Source organism: Camelus dromedarius, chromosome 9 (assembly GCF_036321535.1).
Source record: "Camelus dromedarius isolate mCamDro1 chromosome 9, mCamDro1.pat, whole genome shotgun sequence".
NCBI classification, from domain to species: Eukaryota; Metazoa; Chordata; class Mammalia; order Artiodactyla; family Camelidae; genus Camelus; species Camelus dromedarius.
Window position 1 is genome coordinate 69,047,662 of NC_087444.1, and position 17,967 is coordinate 69,065,628.

Consider the following 17,967-nt stretch of genomic DNA (forward strand, 5'->3'; position numbering starts at 1 on the left):
TAACCCTCACGTGACCGCCTGCAGTCTCCCAGGCGCTTCCCTCCGCCCCGCGCTGGCGAGGAGCGCGGCCAATAAAGAAGGCAGTTGCCTGGCCCCCGCCAGCCGCAGTCCGTCCTGAGTGCGCCTGCGCGCGGCGGGGGCGGTCGGGCGGGGCTCCAGCCTAGAAGGTGCACGCAGGGCTGGGTCCCGGAGTGGGAGCCGTGGAGCGCAGGTAATGTGTGGTCTGGGGGTGCGGCGCCTCGGCTGCCCTCCTCGTGTTGTCCTTCGTCTATAATGTATCTCTCCTCTTACATCGTCCTCTGGCCTTTTATGTCGCCATTCCTCCCCTTATGTTGCATCTCGCTTAAATGGTTACCACTCCCCTTATGTCGCCATCACCCTCCTTAAGTCGCTATCAACCCTCTTAACAAGATTTCGTTCCCTTTAAGCCCTCATTGCCACCAAATGTCGCAACCGCCGCACTTTAAGTCGTCGCCTTCTCATGTCGCCTGCACCCCTCTTGTATTACTGTTACTCCTTTATGAAGTCTTCACTTCTCATGAATTGTCATCATACCCTCGTGTCACCTTCGCACTCCTCCTGTCACCATCTCCTTAAATCGAACTCATGCTTCCCGTATGTCATCCTCACCCCATATGTCTCCTTCCCTCCCTGTCACCTTTGCTCCTCTGGTGGTTACTGTCGGTGCCTAATGCATCTAGTTTTCCTCATAAGGAGCCACCCTGCTTTACATTTGTTTTTCTTCCCTTCATGTCTTCATCATTTCCCAGTGTCACCTCACATACTGGCCACCATACCGGGTACTACAGCTGTTACCCAGGGTGTGCCTTGACCACCTAATCAAACCTTTGCAATCTCAGCTTCCTTATTTGTAAAGTGCACCCAAGGACACCTATGTCAGGGATGAGTGTGAGGATTCAGTGAGCTTATTCTTGTGATATGCCCGGCTTGATGTGGCGATTTGGGCTAATATTATCAACCATCTCACCCTCATCCAGTCACCTTCATCACCTCCTCATTGTCACTCTCCCCCTTCCCCCTAGCTGCCCTCATCATTCCCGTGGTGTCATCACACTCCCCGTATCCTGACATGCTCTGCCATGGCCGCCAACCCACGCTGCCCCACGTCACGATCTCCATGTTGTCCCCACCTCTGCCACGTCACCACACCTGAGGGGGTGGCCCATCAGCCATCACGAACCTTGCTCACGTAAATACTTAATGCCTATCTCTTTATCTTGTTGGATTCAGTGAATCCCCACCCCCCAAACTGAGAGCATTTAGCCATGGCAGGAGTCAAGGAGGGCATGGTGAGGGGAAGACTATAGGTAGCTTAGGCCCAGCCTTCCCTTGAGTTGTAGAATTGGGGGTACAGAGAGATGAGGCAGGTCTCACCACACCTTAGTCAAACCTCAGCAACGCTGAATCCCCATGTGGAAAGGTAAGTATCTTAGTCACTCACCTTGCCTTAACATGGCAGTGGAGGATAGTCATTAGCCACGTGTGCTTGGGGCCTGGAACAGTCTGATTCCAATCTTGGTTCTAGCATTTAGTACTTAAACAGTTGCATGACCTTGGGCAGAGGTGGCTTAAGGTTCCTGTGCCTCAGTTGCTACATGTGCAACCTGGGAATGAAAACGCAAGTTCTTTATTCAGCAAATATTTATTAAGCATGATCTACATGTTCAACCCTGTGCTGGGCATTGGAGACACATCAGTGAACAAAACAGAGGTCCATAGGGGGACAGTATAGCTCAGTGGTAGAGCAGATGCTTAGCATGCATGAGGTCCTGGGTTCAATCCCTAGTACCTACTTTAAAAAATAAATAACCTAATTACCTCCCCCCCAAAACAAACAAAATTGTTTTAAAAAATTAAATATATATTAAAAAAAAGATCCCTTGCCTCATGGAGTTTACATTCTAGCCTGGGTAGGAGACAATAAGCAAACAGGTAAGTAGATCATATGATGTGTTAGAAGGGACGTGGGGAATGCAGAGGTTGTAGTTTTAAGTAGGGTGGTCAGGGAAGGTTTTCTGACATGGTGACATTTGAACAAAGACTTGAAGGAGGGGAGAGTGACATGGCTATCTGGGGGAAGAGCATTCTAGCAGAGAGAACAGCAGATGAAAAGGCCCTGTAGTAGGAGAATGCATGGAATATTTAAGGAATAGCAAGGAGGCCGGTGAGGGTGGAGAGGGGTGGGCGATGAGGTTAGAGGAGGGATGGGGCAGATCCTCTGGGGTCTCATGGGCTGTAGAGAAGACTTTGGCTTTATTCTGAGTATGGTGGGAGGATTTGGAGGAGAAAAGGGACATGATCTGATGTGACGTGATATGACCTGAAGCAGCAGCAGCAGCAGCAGCAGCTGGAGAACTTCTACCAAGAATGGATTGGCAAGAGCAGCCTGGTTGGAAGGAGAGCCAGAGTCCTCTTCTTAAAGCTGCCCTCATATATCCTTTATATTTGGAGAAAGCCTTAAACGTCCCTCTCAAAGATTCGGAAGGGGAGGGGATGTTCATAGAGGTTTTGAGAGACCAGAGCCACCACTGGGTTCAGCCACTATAGGGGAGGGAGGGAGGGTGCCACAAATCTACAGATGTTCAACAACAGAAGAGGCATCTTGTCTACACCCGGGACCCTAAGGCAGCTTGGGCTTAAATCCTGGCTCCGCCATTTCCTGGCTATGTCCCTTTGTGCCAGTGACTTAACCTCTCTGAGTCTTTAGTTCCTTTATCTGTTCAATGGGGCTAAAAAAATACTGTTGTGAGGATTGAATATATCAAGTGTTTTGAGCAGCGCCTCCTTCAATAAACATAAAGAGCCCTACCCTTTCTACCACATCCTGTCTTTTCACAGGCTCAGGCCTCCCTCAGGGTGGCAGGGAGAAGACATTCTGCCTTACTTTGTGTTCATGAAATGGTTCCACAGTGTAGCATCCTGAAACAGAACTGAGCTCTGGGTTCAAATTCCCAGCCAACAAATGACCTGAGCAGTGATTGTCCCTGAAAAACAGGGATAATGATGCTTGTTTGCCCCAGATGTGTTGTTATTTTTGAAGTAACATCAACCATTTTCAATTCTGATGCAACTCTTCCCTTCCCCTGTTTTATTTTTCTCCAAGGCATATACTGTATGTTTCACTCATTTATCTGTTGTCTCACTTCCTCAAAGGAATTTCTTCCTTCCCGGGGATTTTTTTTTGTTTTTTTCTGTTTTGTGCTGTACCTCCATTTGCCAGACAGGGCTTGTCAGCAATAGTCACTGAATAAATACTAGTTGAAATGAATACATAAATGAATGGGCCACTGAGCATCTGCCATGTACTGTCCCTGCACTGCGTGTTACTGGGGACTCGGCAGTGACTGAGCCGGCCCTGCCCTCATGGGTTTCACAGTTCAGTGGGAGAAATGGACCCATTACCAGGCAGTGACAGCCCAGTGTGGTCAGAGCCAGGCTGGGGGCAGCATAGGCAGAGGGATCTGGGCTGGGATGCAGAAGCCCAGGAGACTGCCAGAGGCCAAAGAGAGTGCCTGTGTCAGCCAGGGGGTCAGGGAGGGCTTCCTAAAGGAGGTGGTACACAAGAGGATAGGAATGAGCAACATGAAGAGGAGAAAAAGCTATGCTAGGCAGGAGGCGCAGCTGTGAGTGGGTTTGGTGGTAAAAGTGTGGTTTCAGTTCAAGGAACCGAAAGATATTAAATATGGCCGGGCCATCAAGGATGGTAAGAGAATAAGCCCAACAGGTTATTAAGGGAAGATCATTTGGGGCCCTGGGAGCCGCAGTGAGGAGCTGAGACTTTATCCTGTGGATACTGGGGGGCCACAGGGAGGTTTTGAGCAGAGTCAGACTTGGATAGAGAGGAATTGGAAGGGTTGAGTGAAGCCTGGGGGCCAAGGGTGGTGACTGGAGTGAGGACTCAGGTGGGAGAGGCCAGACTGAAGCTGTGGATGGGAGAGAAAGAGGGTGGGTGGGAGAGACTTGGGGAAGCCAAATGGATAAGTTAGTTATGAGGCATCCAGGACAAGGCCCAGGACTCCAGGGGAGTCAGGGCTTTCTGGAGGAGGTAACACACAGGCTAAGACCTGAAGAATGGGTAGGACAGCTGTCCTTTAAATGGGGAGCTGTGGGGAGGAGCAGGTTTGGGAGAGATGCTAAGGGCAGTTGAAGACATGGGTATAAGGGGCTTAGGGATAGCCAGGGGGAGGTATCTAGGAGGCCATAGACTTCCAGAGCTGGAGTTTGGGGGAGAGGTGAGAGTCGGAGACAGCTTTGGAGTCAGAAAGGAGAACTGAAGCTGTAATGATGGGGCAGGTCTGCAGGGGCCTGTCCATATAGGGCCTAAGAGGACATGGTAAGATGGTTGCACTTTGTCCCAAAGGCAATGGGGAGCCACAGAGGGGTTTTAAGTAAGGGTGGGACAGCTTAGATTTTAGAGTTCCAATTTAGAAATTGTCACCATTCATGATGGAGTGTTTTTGTTATTTTTGTTTTTTACTTAATTAACTTTTTCAGACCAAGCATCTTCTCTTCCTCGAAAGGACATTTAGAAATAAAGGGGTCCTTTGAAATAAAGGTTCTACTGCTAAAAAGAAAACAAAGTTTACAAAACCAGTGCTCTGTTCTGTTTCCTGTAGACTTGACCACAGGCAATTGATTGTTCAGTCCAAAGGGGTCTGTGCAATCAAGTGAAAATCAGCTCCTTTAAACACAAGAACATTTCTGTTTTGGGCCATATGGAAGGTCCAAGGGTTTGTAAATGTTTCCTGAGGTGCGGCCTGTCCAGTGCTTCCTGTGTGCTGCAGCAGTTAATTGGCCCCACACCCTCCTTTGCACTCCAGATGGCTTAAATGAACCTTGAATTGACTTTGAATTTTACTGTCAGGCTGAGATGCCATTACCTGCACCTATCCTATTGCTCTGGGGTCAGAACACAAGCCACTTATCATTGTGTATGAATCAAGTGTCACTGGATCTGGAGAGACATCTAAGGAGGGCTTTCTGCTGCTTCATTTCTTCTGTTTTCAATAAACATTTATTGAGTGGTTACAATGTACTGGGGTGGGGTGGAGGAATAAATTAGACATAGACTTAGGTTTTCAAGGGACACATACAAGTCTATCTGTGATAGAAGTGTGTACAGGGTACTAGGGGACACACCTCACCTGCCAGCTTGTACCAGGCGTTTACTGTGCTACCTGCCTGCCGTGGATGGTTTCATTGACGCTTCCTTGCAAATGTGAGGTTGGTATTTTAGTTTCCCCATTGTTCTGAGAATGGAAGTGAGGCTCAGAGAAGGGAGCCTCTTCTCCCAGGAACACACAGAGCTGAGAGCTGAACCCAGGGCTTTGGGACTGCCAGACCCTCCCCCTTAAACCATTCAGAGATCCCCCAGCCACTGCTCCCCAGATGCTCCCCAGACGGGTGTAAGATGATCCTCCTTTTATAGATGAGGCCAGCAGGGCTCAAATAAGTAAAGCCCCATATGTGAGGTTACTCAGTAAGAAATTGACAGAGGTGGGATTTGAACCCAGGACTCTCCACTCCAAAGTGCTGCTGTGGAACAGGGGTCAAATATCCTACCCCCACCCCCACCAGAGGCAGAGTGTTCAGGGAGCTGTGACCTAACACGTGTCTCAAAAGCCCAGTGGGTTTTGCTTCCTCCTTTTTCTGTGGACTGTGGTGTCACACCCCAAGTCAGCAGGGCACAAGCCAAGGGGACAGGGCATAAGGACCAGCCTGGACATTGCACTGGAGCCCTGGAGTGGGTTCCCAGGAACTGAGATGAGCAGAGAATGCCAGCCAGGCTCTGTGCGCGGCTGCCCGTGCCCACCTTCCATTTCATCCTGTCCACTCCCCCTAGGGAGCTGGGGTTGAGGGTGCTGGATACTTCTCCAGCTGAGGCCACAGTCCTTTTTGGAGACTGGGATGTTGGGGAGGGGGCCCCCAACTTTTAAAGATAGTAAGTGAAGGCCTATAATAAAAAGCAACCATCTTGCCTGGGCAAGGGTGGGGAGGATGGAGGCAGAGGGAACCATGCCTTTTTTTCTTTTGGGCTTATAGTATCCTTCACACAATCATCTATTGAGGACCTCCTGCATGCTCATTCTATGCACTTGATAGGTATTAATTCCTTTAGTTTGAAGGAGCCATTTGGATAGATTTTAGACATTTCAGATTTTACATATTCAAACACATAAAAATGTATTTACTATTTAAAAATATATATATTTCTGACCTTTTCCCCAAACTTAACTCCTCACTCTTCCCCAAATCAGCTGTTGGTGTCTCCATCCTTGCAGATGCTTAGATCAGAACCCTTGGAGGCCTCCTGGCCTCCTTTCTTCACTTGGAATCTGTGTCCAGTCTGATTAGAAATCCCATCAGCTCCACCTTCAGAATGCAACCCAGACTCTATCTACTCTTCTCCCCTTGGTTGCCCACCCCCTAGTCCTGTCCACCCTTTCTCCTCTGTCCTCTCGTGCCCCTGCACACATGCACACAGCCCCCAGTCTGTTCCTGACACAGCCAGGGGGAGCCTGCAAACGCTTGTGTTAGTTTCCGGGGGCTGCTGTAACAAAGTACCACAAACTGGGTGGCTCAGAAAGACAGATTTATTCTCTCACAGTTCTGGAGGCCAGAAATCCAAAATCAAGGTGTTAGCAGGGCCATGCTCCCTCCAGAGGCTTTAGAGGAGATTCTATTCCCTGCCTCTCCCAGATTCTGGTGGCTCCAGGCATACATGGGTTTGCAGCCGTGTCATTCCAATCTCTGCTTCCCTAGTCACATGGTCTTCACTTCTGCCTCTTTTATAGAAACTTGCCTTTGGATTTAGGGCCCACTCAGATAATCCAGAATAATCTCATCTCCATATCCTTGATTTAATTACGTCTTCAAAGACCCTTTTTCTAAATAAGGTCACATTTATAAGTGCCAGGAGTAATAATCACATCTGACATAACCTTTTTTGAGGCCACCACATTCCCTCCTCTGCTCAGAGCCTGCACGATGGCCCCTATCCTTCTTGCCACAGTCCAGGTAGCCCTACATGATCCGGTCCTGTCACCTCTCTGACTACCTCCTCTCTTTCCCTGCCCCCCACCTCACCATTCCACTACCAACACACTGGCTTCCTTGCTCTTTCCAGTCTTTATTAGGCATACTCCCGCCTGAGGGCCTTTGCATTGGCTGTTCCGCTGCTTAGATCATTCTTTCCTGAGAGTTTCATGTAGCTCCCTTCCTCCCCTCGAATTTTTTTCCTCAGGTATCCCCTTCTCAGTGAGGCCTTCCTTGACCTCCTTATTTAGAATTGCAAGCAATCCCAACCCTACCCTGACCCTTGTCCCTCTTCCCTGAGTCTCGGTAGCGTTCATTACCTTCTAACATTTAGTTGATTTCCTAACTTCTTTCTTTCTGTCTTACTTCATGTCTGTTTTGTTCACAGTGATAACCCGAGTACTTAAACAATACCTGCTGCACAGGTACTCAATAAATGTATGCAAAATGAATGAACAGCCTTGTGAAGAGTAGGCACTACTGTTACCATACCCATTTTACAGATGGGAAAGCCAAGGCACAGATGCATTGTCACTCCTCTGAGGTCAGTCACATACAGACTGAGGCTCATTAAAATCAGGCATCTGGCTCTGGAAGCCGCAGTTTTAACTGCCTCACCAGCGTAATCCAATCCACACCACCTCTCCAGTTCTAGCTTTCTTTTTAAATACCTTAAGTAGATTGCTTTGATAAAAATATAACAAGTCAAAATTAAACCCATCTTTACAGACCTGTCATCACTGCACAATTTGAGAGGCAAAAGGTCGCTAACAAATTGAATGAAATCCGTCTATTTTCTTCCTATTTTTGGTTTATTAGTGGCCATCCCAGTTCCCAGGAATCCTTGTGTCCAGTCCCAACCCTCACAGTTTTGTTTTTATCTTAGCTTCCCTAATGTTCCATCATCTGCTGTTCCAACTCTATATTCTTAAAACATTTTTCACCAAGGCTTTCACAAATAGATAAATAAAAGGCAGACTTGTTTTCCCACCCCACGCCCCCACCCCAACATTGCGGTCAGCCACATCTAAGACATCTTCTGCTTCCCTTGGTGACCTCTGGAGTTCCAGATAACCTCAGTCTGTTGCTATTTCTTGCTGGATCCATTTGACCCATCCTCATTTGGCGGGCTCCCTGCAATGAGAGAAGTGGACCTAGGGGGTATCTTCTGCCCTTGACAATCTGGGATCAGACGTTGCGGGGGGAGGGGTTTCCAAATTATCCTTTCAGATCTAGGCTGGATATTGCGGTAAGGGGAGAACCTAGCTCCCTTTTGGAATTTTCTTTTTTCCTTCTTTCTTTAAATCACGTTAATGCATGCGCGTGATTGATCCTTAAACGTGACAAAACCTGGGACGTGCAACACCTGTGTTCACTTTATAATTATTTTTTATCGTGCGCAGAGATGTTTTCTCTACTTTTCTGTAAGTCGTTTATATTTCACAAGTTTAAAAAAAGGAAAGCGGCGTACAATAAAAAGCAATCTTGACCCACTCCCAAATCCCGCTGCCAAGGCAACCACTTCTGACGCTGTTGCTTCTCTCAATAATAATCCTTTTCTGCATTTGTCTGTTGACTTCCTGCCTGGATGTGCGGAAGGGATCTTGCCCCTCTTTCACTGAGAGAGGTGGTTAGGGAGGAGTCCTCCAGTTTATTTCTCCAGCTGTGGCCTTAAACCCGGCTTCGGAGATGGGAGGTGGGAAACCCTCCTTATCCCTCCAGCGAGAGCCTGGATTTAAGAAACAAAAGTTCAAAAATCCCTATCAAAATGTCAGTTGGCTTTTTTTTTTTTTAAATCAAATACTGACTGCAATTCAAACAGACTCCAATGGAACACCCACCATCTCCTTCCCTGACCCGGCTCTTCCCCTCCCGTAGTGTGGGCTGTGTCCTCTAAACTGATTTTATCGCTACATCTCTACATCACGTTATTACGCCTTGATCATTCCATTGTATTTTATCATTTTTAAAATCATTAATCTTATTTATGTATTTATTTCTGACTAGTTAATACATGCCTATGGTACAAAAGTCCACAAGATTTGTGGACGAGAAAAGATGTGGGGTTTTCTCTCTTTACCTGTGGCCTCCCTAACCCACATGCGGGTCTCTAGAGTGGAGTGTAGCAAAGCCGATCGCTCAGCCATATACTCTCCCCCTTCCCCGGCCGGATTGGCTGGACCATATGTGGAGGGCCAGGCCCCCCTTCTGCCTGCAGTGAGCCCGGACTGGCAGGCTCACTGCGCAGACTCCCCGCTGCAGTGGGCGGAGCCCCCTCGGGCCCCGTCCCCTCCTCCCTCCCGCCCCTGCTCAGCCTGTTGGGGCAGAAGCTGGGGCCCCGTGGAGGTAGCAGCTGCCGCCTGCCGAGTAAGGCCGATGCCCCTTTGGGGTAGGGTAAGGGAGGATGACTGGGCGATGGGCTGAGGGCTGGAGCGGAGGCCCCGATGATCCTGGGCTCCTGGCCTGAGCTGTCTGGTGGGCACCTGAGAGTAGAGGCAGAGGAGCCACCTGGAAAATGACTTCTGGGTAATCCCAGGGCTGGAAAAAGCCAGGCACAAAGATTTGGGACTCTGCTAACCCAATCCGGAGCTGTCACTTTGGAAATTGTATAGGTTAGAGCTCAGAGAAGGGAAGGTGCTAATGGGGAGCAGTGTGGACGCTAATGAGGGGCAGGGTGGGCGCACTAAAGTAGGGCTGGGGGGCACTGCAGAGGGAAGGGAGGAAAGCAGAGGGGTTGGACCTTGAGGAATTTCGAAATCTCTGCTGACCAGCAGTCAGCTTCCTCCTTTAGGGGTGACAGGCACAGTGCCAGTGGCCCCCGTGATCACAGACAAGGCGACCCAATGAGTGTTGTGAGCCCAAGACTGATCTGCTTTCTATGATGTCCCCCAAAAGCCTAGAACACCCCCACACATTGCCAGCTTTTGTTCCCCCGCAGTTTGGAGACCCTGACACACCCACTTTCCCACCTGGGCTCTGCGAATCCTCTAGCTGCCTGGCAAGATGAAGCCTAAACTGATGTACCAGGAGGTAGGTGGATGGGGGACCTCGGGGGAGGGGCTGGGCCCAGTGGAGGGAGGGGGTCCTGCTGAACTGCCCTGTCACCCCCCTACCATCCTGATCCCCCAGCTGAAGGTGCCTGCTGAGGAGCCCGCCAACGAACTTCCCATGAATGAGATCGAGGCTTGGAAGGCTGCAGAGAAGGTAGGAGCCCACTGCCACCCTCACTCTGTCTCAGACATGGGCTGGGCTGCCCGCCTTGGGCTGACTGATCACCTCCTCCTCCCCACAGAAAGCCCGTTGGGTCCTGCTGGTCCTCATCCTGGCAGTTGTGGGCTTCGGTGCCCTGATGACTCAGCTGTTTCTATGGGAATACGGCGACTTGCATCTCTTCGGGCCCAATCAGCGCCCAGCCCCTTGCTATGACCCTTGCGAGTAAGTGGCAGCAGAGGGTGGGAGCAGGGAGCCTTGAATGGTGGGGGGAGGAGCACTGCCAAACTGAGGACCTGTCAACACGCAATAAGCAGGGCCTGCACCCAGTAGTCAAGACAGAGTGAGGAGATCACAGACTTCCAAGTAGACCATCGTCACAGGTTCTTCCCTCCATGCTCACCCGCTTCCCCCACACTGTTGCCATGGCAGCGACAGCATCATCTTTTGTCAGTGAACAGAAAGGCACACACAGACACACATGGCATCTTCCATCCACATCTGTGGACACACATGCACACACATGGACATCCACATACGCACCTCTGAAAAGACAAAGACACAGACATGCAGAGAATCTTGCGTATAGGCACACACAAATATACACAGTCTTCCATACTCCTTGGGGAGACAAGTGAGCACTCACATTCCAGCCCCCTATGGCTGATTCTGCCTCCCCCCACCCCCCAGAGCAGTGCTGGTGGAGAGCATTCCTGAGGGCCTAGACTTCCCCAATGCCTCCACGGGCAACCCATCCACCAGCCAGGCCTGGCTGGGCCTGCTCGCCGGTGCCCACAGCAGCCTGGACATCGCCTCCTTCTACTGGACCCTCACCAACAATGACACCCACACTCAGGAGCCCTCTGCCCAGCAGGTACCTGGCAACCTGGGCCCTGGCTGGCAGCAGGGGGTGGTGGGAGGCAATGGGGTGGGGGCAAAGGGGGTTCCCCTGAAGCTCAGGGGACAGGTGGGCATGTCTCACACAACAAGCTGGACACAGGTGTTTGGGAGCAACTGTCTTCACATGGCCCTCTGGATGGGGGTGTTTTGTCATGGTCATCTGGAGGCCTCTGAATGTCAGGGTGTGGGTTTGGTTACAAGGGATTAGGCTGACAGATATCACTTGCCCATAAGTCACCCCAGTCCTGTCACTCAAAGAAATGGAAATATGGAGTGAGTACCAGCCCAGTCTCAAGCCAGGCTGCCACTTCCCAGCTGTGTGACCTTGGGCAAGTCACCTCACCTCTCTGGCTTCAGTCTGCTCATCTGTAGAATGGGGCCAATACCTAGCACCCACCTCTTATAAGGATGAAACAAGCCAATCCCTGCAAATTATAGCACAGTGCCTGACAGAGCCAGCCCTTTATAAGCATTTGCTATTATAGCCTTGTTAGGGCCTGGAAACTTAAACATAATACTTCAGGATTTGAAAAGGAACAGCCTGGGTGGTTGGATAAGTCCTTCATTAAAAAGCACAGTGAATCTATCCCCTTTCCCTGCTGCCTCTCTTTGTCAGAGGTAGGCTTCAATTAATTAAAATTGTGGGGCTCTTTAAGCATTGCCTGAAAAAAATATAAACCAGTTAAAAATTATCTGAGTGCCCATACCTTGCTGGTTCCTACCGGAGTGGTTCAAAGCGCAAAGCACAGACACAGGAGGCAGACGGTCTGAGTTCAAATCCTGCTTCACTTTTGGTTTCGTCAATGCTCAGTTGCCTCATCTGCACCTTAAGATATACTCAGACCTGCCTCATCAGTGAGGGTGGTGAGAATTCAATGAGTTCAGATGTGAAGAAGCTTAGAAGCGGGGCCCGGCTCAGAGTTGAAACCCGGGAATCATTGGCTGTTACTATGATTGTTATTGGCATCAGCAAGCCTCACCCATATCTTCCCAGACCCCTAGTCTGCGCTGTGCCGCCAGCATCCTGTAATGGGCCCAGAAGCCCCGTGGTGTCAGGCATTGATGCTTCCAAGTCAGGATCTTGGGAAGGTCCTGTGAAGGGCAGGAGTAGCAGGGAGATTCTAGCAGGGTTCAGAGCAGCCAGTTATTAAAACAGATAAAGAAAGATTTTAATACCTTAACCTGCAAAGCCTTCCCTAAGTATACTGGCTAATATAAAGCCTGATCAGTCCTGGAAGCCAAATCTCAACACAACTCCATGGGGGTGTGGCATGGGATTGGAGAGCTGGCTGGTCCAGCCCCTCAGAGGCTCTCGCCTCCCTGCAGGGTGAGGAGGTCCTCCGGCAGCTACAGGCCCTGGCACCCCGGGGTGTGAAGGTCCGCATTACCGTGAGCAAGCCCAACGGGCCTCAGCCCCAGGCGGACCTGCAGGCGCTGCTGCAAAGCGGTGAGCTAGGGGACAGCTGGGGGTGGGCTGGGCCTGGGGCTGCTCAAGCCAGTCCCTGACCACCACCCCTGTCGGTTGCAGGTGCCCAGGTCCGCATGGTGGACATGCAGAAGCTGACCCATGGCGTCCTGCACACCAAGTTCTGGGTGGTGGACCAGACCCACTTCTACCTCGGCAGTGCCAACATGGACTGGCGCTCCCTGACCCAGGTCTGCCTGCACCCTACCCACCTGCCCTCCTAGGCTTCTGCCTGCCCCAGCCTCCAACTGCATCCCACTTTAACCCCAGAGTCCTCTCCATCTAGCCTCTGCAATGGCTTCCTTCCCACCTCCTGCCAGGCCTCACCAATCCAGTCCTCCGCTGCCCTCCCCCTGTTCATGGAAGCCCCTCAGTGGCAACTACCAGCCCGTCTACAGGCCATTCAAAGCTCTGCCCACCTATTTGACCTTCATTATTCCCTCCCTGAGTGCCTTCTCTAAGCCCAGCCCTGTTCTGATCCTGGAACATGGCAGTAACAGATGTACCTCTTGGAGCTCCCAGTACAGAGACAGGCTTCTCACAGGCAGTGTCCTCCCAGAAGGGTCAAGACTGGAATGGAGGAAGCCCAAGCACGGGGGTTTAGGGCCAGGTTGGGGGACCCAACCTGGGGTATCAAGGAAAGTCTCCCAGAGGAGGCGACAACTAATCTGATACCTAGAGGATCTGCAAGAATTAGCAGAAGACAGGAGAGGGGTACAGCTTAGGCAATGATTATTTGCTCAACAAATATTTCCCAAGCCCCTAATCTCACCAGCTCTGCAGAGTGCATGCTGAAGATACAGTTGTGGCTGAGACATCCCCGGTGCCTGTCCTCCTAGTCAGTCAATGGGGAGATAGGTTTGTCACCAGAAAGAGTGATGAGGGAAGCCCAAGGGACCCTGAGAGCCTCCAGGAATGCCTGACACAGTCTGGACAGTCAAGGCAGGATTCCTGGAGGAGGAAACTACCAGCTAAGACCTAAGACTGGGTAGGAAATCAGCAGAAGGTAGAAGCAACAGCATGTGCAAAGGTTCAGGCAACCTGGAGCTTCAGAATAACTGAATGATGGTCACCAAAACTGGACTCAAGACTTCAGTCTTGGTCAAGTTCATGTCTATACCAGGACTCTAGTTGGGAGAAAGGGGGAGCTAAGGGGCAGAAAGAGGGGAGACAGACAGATAGAGGGGTGAGGGACAGGAAGGGAGACCGGGGAGGGAGGGGGAGTATCTGCAAGTGTCCGTGCCACCTGTGAGTCCTGGGCCACCAGCCCCCTCAGCACTGTCCTCCCTCAGGTCAAGGAGCTGGGCGTGGTCATGTACAACTGCAGCTGCCTAGCTCGAGACCTGACCAAGATCTTCGAGGCCTACTGGTTCCTGGGCCAGGCGGGCAGCTCCATCCCATCAACCTGGCCCCGGCCTTATGACACCCGCTACAATCAAGAGACACCCATGGAAATCTGCCTCAACGGAACCCCTGCTCTGGCCTACCTGGCAGTGAGTCCGAGGGAAGAGGGACCTGTCACACCTCGGCCACATGCCCTCAGTCATGGCCTCCATCTAGCCCTGCTCAGTAATTTGGTGGGAATGGGAGGGTCCTGACCACTAGCCATCATTCCTGCCCACTCAGGGGCCTGGACTATGTCCCAACATCTCTAGGCCTTGGTCTCATCTAGGAAGTGGGTATCATAATATTTACAATCTTTTAGGACTAATGAGGAGAGTCCGTGCAGGGTTGAGCCCTTGGTGTAAGCTACCTATGGCTCTTTCCATTTAAATCAATTTAAATAAAAAGTGGATAAAACTTCAGTTCTCCAGTCACACTAGCCACATTTCAAGGGCTCAGTAGCCACACGCAGCAAGTGGCTGCCATATTGGGCGGGCAGATAGAGAACATTTCCATCACTGTGGAAAGTTCTATTGGACAATGCCGACCGTCGCCTGTGGCACTCTGGACAAGGCAGTGCTGTTTTAGCTGTTGATATTTTCACTAATTGGGGTGGCCAACCTGTGTCCCCTTCGGTTCTCCTGAGCAAGTCACCTGGCCAACCCCAGCATCATGGTGGAAGGCCACACTAAGGCACAGATGCAGGGATGACTCATTGGGGTCCTTTGCTCCAGTGGTCTCCCACGGGGGATGAAAGGTTCCCCCATTACCACTTCTGCTTTCAGAGCTTGAGTTTGCTCATCTTTCGTGAGGATGGAGGGAGCTACGTGAAGAGCCTGGTGTGGGTGGGCACGTGAGAAGTGCCATCAGGGTGAACTGTGAGCAAGTCAGGGACAAAAGTGACTAGAACGGAGCTCCTCAAACCTGAGCATGCATTAGAATCACCAGAACGGCTTGTTAAAACCCAGATTCCTGGGCCCCACCCCAGCACCTTGATTCCCTGTGCCATGTGCAGCAAGGCCCAAGAATCTGCGTTTCTAACAAGTTCCCAGGTGATGCTGTTGCTGCCAGATCAGGGACCTCATGTTGAGAATCGCTGGGTTAAAGCATAAGTTCTGGAACCAGACACCCTAGGTACAAATCCTGTCTCCATCTATCAGCTGTGCGATCTTAGACAAGTCACTTACCCTCTCTGCGCCTCCATTTTCTCACCTCTGTAAGGGACGTGCTAATTATCTCTCCCCTTCATGGAGGCTGAGCATTCAGTGAGACCCACAGGACCTGGCTCATGACGAGCTGTCTATAACTGGAGTCCACTGTGACGGCACCCCTGGCAGGACACGTGTCTTGACTGTCCCTTCATCCCCCAGAGTGCGCCTCCACCACTGTGTCCGAGTGGCCGCACCCCAGACTTGAAGGCCCTGCTCAACGTGGTGGATAATGCCCGGAGTTTCATCTACATCGCGGTCATGAACTACCTGCCCACCATGGAGTTCTCCCACCCGCGCAGGTACTGCTGGGCGCGTGAACAGGGCTTGGGGAAGGGAGCCACTGCAAGTGAAAGAGGAGCTGGGAGAAGGGGTGATGGGGCCCAGAAAGCAGGCAGGGGGCCAAGGCCAGAGGACAGACAGAGGGGGAACCATGGCAAGAGGCAGAGGAGACAGGTGACAGGGAGAGTGGGTCTGGATGCTTGAGATAGGGCAAAGGGGACAGAGAAAAGGATGAGAATATTGGGGGTGGGGTGGGGGACTGGAGTCTTAAGGCAGAGGATGCAGGATGTGGGATTTCTGGAGGTAGGGGCAGGAGTTTAAGCTGGAAATGTGATGAGGGGCTTGGGAGATGGGACTAAGTATTCAGGTTTGGGACGGGAAGTGGGGATGACTGGGCTCTGGGGGCTCAGAGCAGGTAGTCTGGAGTCAGCAGACAAGATGATGGGAAGATTGGGCTTGCAGCAGCAGGACTGGGAGCCAGAGATGGGGTGGTCTTGGAGCCTGGGGATTCCCAGGCCTGGCTCCCTAAAGCTGAGGTGAGGCCTCCTCCGTGGCCCGCACTCCCTTCCCTAAGGTTCTGGCCTGCCATTGACGATGGGCTGCGGCGGGCTGCCTACGAGCGGGGCGTCAAGGTGCGCCTGCTCATCAGCTGCTGGGGACACTCCGAGCCATCCATGAGGGCCTTTCTGCTGTCCCTGGCTGCCCTGCGTGACAACCACACCCACTCTGACATCCAGGTGGTAAGCACCTACCCTAGATCCACCCCTCAGCCCCTGTGCAGGGCAGTACTGAGGACACAGCTCTCGTGGTGCTCACCTGTCACCCAGAGTGGTCTATGCCTGGTTGGGGGGCACCACGGATCGGGGCCAGGATTGAGGGCGTGGGCAGAGGGGTCAGGGCCGGGTTTGGGGAGCCCAGGGGAAGCACCTGCCCAAGTTAAGGTGTCATGGAAGACTTTCTGGAAAAGGAGACATTGGATGTAAGACCTGGGGAAGGAAGACTTTCTGGAAAAGGAGCCATTCTAGAGGGAAGAGGTGGCATATGAGGCAACCAGGTCCTCCCCGTCAGTCGGTGTTTACTGAGCACCCACTCCACCTGGCCCTGTTCCTGCCCTCAAGGCCCCATGGGAAGCAGCCAAGTCCTCAGTCCTGAAGATCTGGTTCCACGCCCCCTAGACCCTGGGCTCTCTAACCCACCCTGCATCTCCCCCTTCCCCTCAGAAACTCTTTGTGGTCCCTGCGGACGAGGCCCAGGCTCGAATCCCTTATGCCCGTGTCAACCACAACAAGTACATGGTTACTGAACGTGCCACCTACATCGGTGAGTGTTCTGAGGGCCGCCGGGGAGACAGAAGGGGGTCCAGGCACCGCCAGAGGCCCTGACTCTCTGCCCCCACACCCCCGCCCCATAGGAACCTCCAACTGGTCCGGCAGCTACTTCACTGAGACGGCGGGCACCTCGCTGCTGGTGACGCAGAACGGGCGGGGCGGCCTGCGCAGCCAGCTGGAGGCGGTTTTCCTGAGGGACTGGGACTCCCCTTACAGCCATGACCTCGATACCTCAGCCGACAGCGTGGGCAACGCCTGTCGTCTGCTCTGAGGCCCGGTCCAGCGGACAGTCCCCGTCCCTGTGCCCCTGCTTCTGTCTGCCCCATTGTGGCTCTAACAGGCTCCCCCCCTGCTCTCCAACCTCTACCTCCGCCCCCACTGGCCTGACGCTGTGGCCCCAGAGGACCCAGCCGAGCTGGGGGAGGGGTTAGCCCCCGAAGAAGTGGGGGTGCATGCTGGGCCCGGCCCCCTGGCCCACCCCACTTTCAAGGGCAAAGAGGGCCCAAGGTCATAATAAGAAGTAAATAACTTATCTGTACAGCCTGTGCCTGACTGAGTGGTGTGAGGTAGGGTGTCTGGGTAGGGGACAGCTGGCATGGGCCTCTGGTGGGGACATCTTCCTGTGCACTGAGCCCTCAGCATGTGTCTGGTATGTGCTGAGCCCTCAGTAGGTGACCAGTGTGGACTGGCAAGTGCTGAGCCCTCGGCCTGTATGTGCTGAGCATGCGCGTGTGACCTCGTATAACCAGAATGAGGCAGCGTGTGCTGCACGCTCAGCATGTTCCCAGCCAGATGAGCACGTGCTGAGCCACTGCATTATCCCCAGGGTGGACTCGCATGTCTGGACACTAGAGCATGTACCGAGCGTGAAATGTACACCTGCCAAGTGAATTTACACTTCGCATGTCCCAAGCATGGATGAGTGCATGCCAAGCCTGTAACCTTTGGCAGACACAGGCCAACAGATGATGAGAATTTGGCGTCTGGCTAAACCTGGCACCTGCTGAACACCAAGAATGTTCTGAGGGTGGATTCTTGTGTGCCAGGCACTGAGCTTCTTTAGGGGATGGGTCAGTGCGCCAAGCACAGCCTCCAGCCTGAGCCACTGGCAGGCTGGGGGCAGCATTGGAGAGCA

At 52.2% G+C, this 17,967-nt stretch overlaps 1 protein-coding gene across 3 annotated transcripts; it reads left to right on the forward strand.

The window, feature by feature from the left end:
* Positions 1–66: 66 nt before the first annotated feature.
* On the forward strand, positions 67–17,370 carry PLD3 (phospholipase D family member 3). 3 transcript variants are annotated; one of them, XM_010985199.3, is made up of 13 exons: positions 120–211; positions 1,044–1,210; positions 9,995–10,086; positions 10,186–10,260; positions 10,349–10,491; positions 10,957–11,140; positions 12,493–12,613; positions 12,695–12,822; positions 13,924–14,124; positions 15,385–15,524; positions 16,079–16,244; positions 16,725–16,824; positions 16,916–17,370. In XM_010985199.3, the coding sequence occupies exons 3-13, from the start codon at positions 10,060–10,062 to the stop codon at positions 17,101–17,103; spliced, it is 1,473 nt and encodes a 490-aa protein (XP_010983501.1). In that variant the 5' UTR covers positions 120–211; positions 1,044–1,210; positions 9,995–10,059; the 3' UTR covers positions 17,104–17,370. The 3 variants fall into 3 exon arrangements, with proteins under 3 accessions (XP_010983500.1, XP_010983501.1, XP_010983502.1); XM_010985198.3 differs by lacking the exon at positions 1,044–1,210 and having other exon boundaries at positions 67–211; XM_010985200.3 differs by lacking the exons at positions 120–211; positions 1,044–1,210 and adding an exon at positions 9,317–9,423.
* Positions 17,371–17,967: the final 597 nt, after the last annotated feature.

Bases quoted from the DNA above. Each gene is read 5' to 3' on its own strand.
- PLD3 (XM_010985198.3), top strand. From the start codon at position 10,060: ATGAAGCCTAAACTGATGTACCAGGAG. The intron at 12,614-12,694 runs GTGAGCTAGGGG...TGTCGGTTGCAG, and splicing joins GCAGGCGCTGCTGCAAAGCG to GTGCCCAGGTCCGCATGGTG. The intron at 16,825-16,915 runs GTGAGTGTTCTG...CCCGCCCCATAG, and splicing joins TGAACGTGCCACCTACATCG to GAACCTCCAACTGGTCCGGC.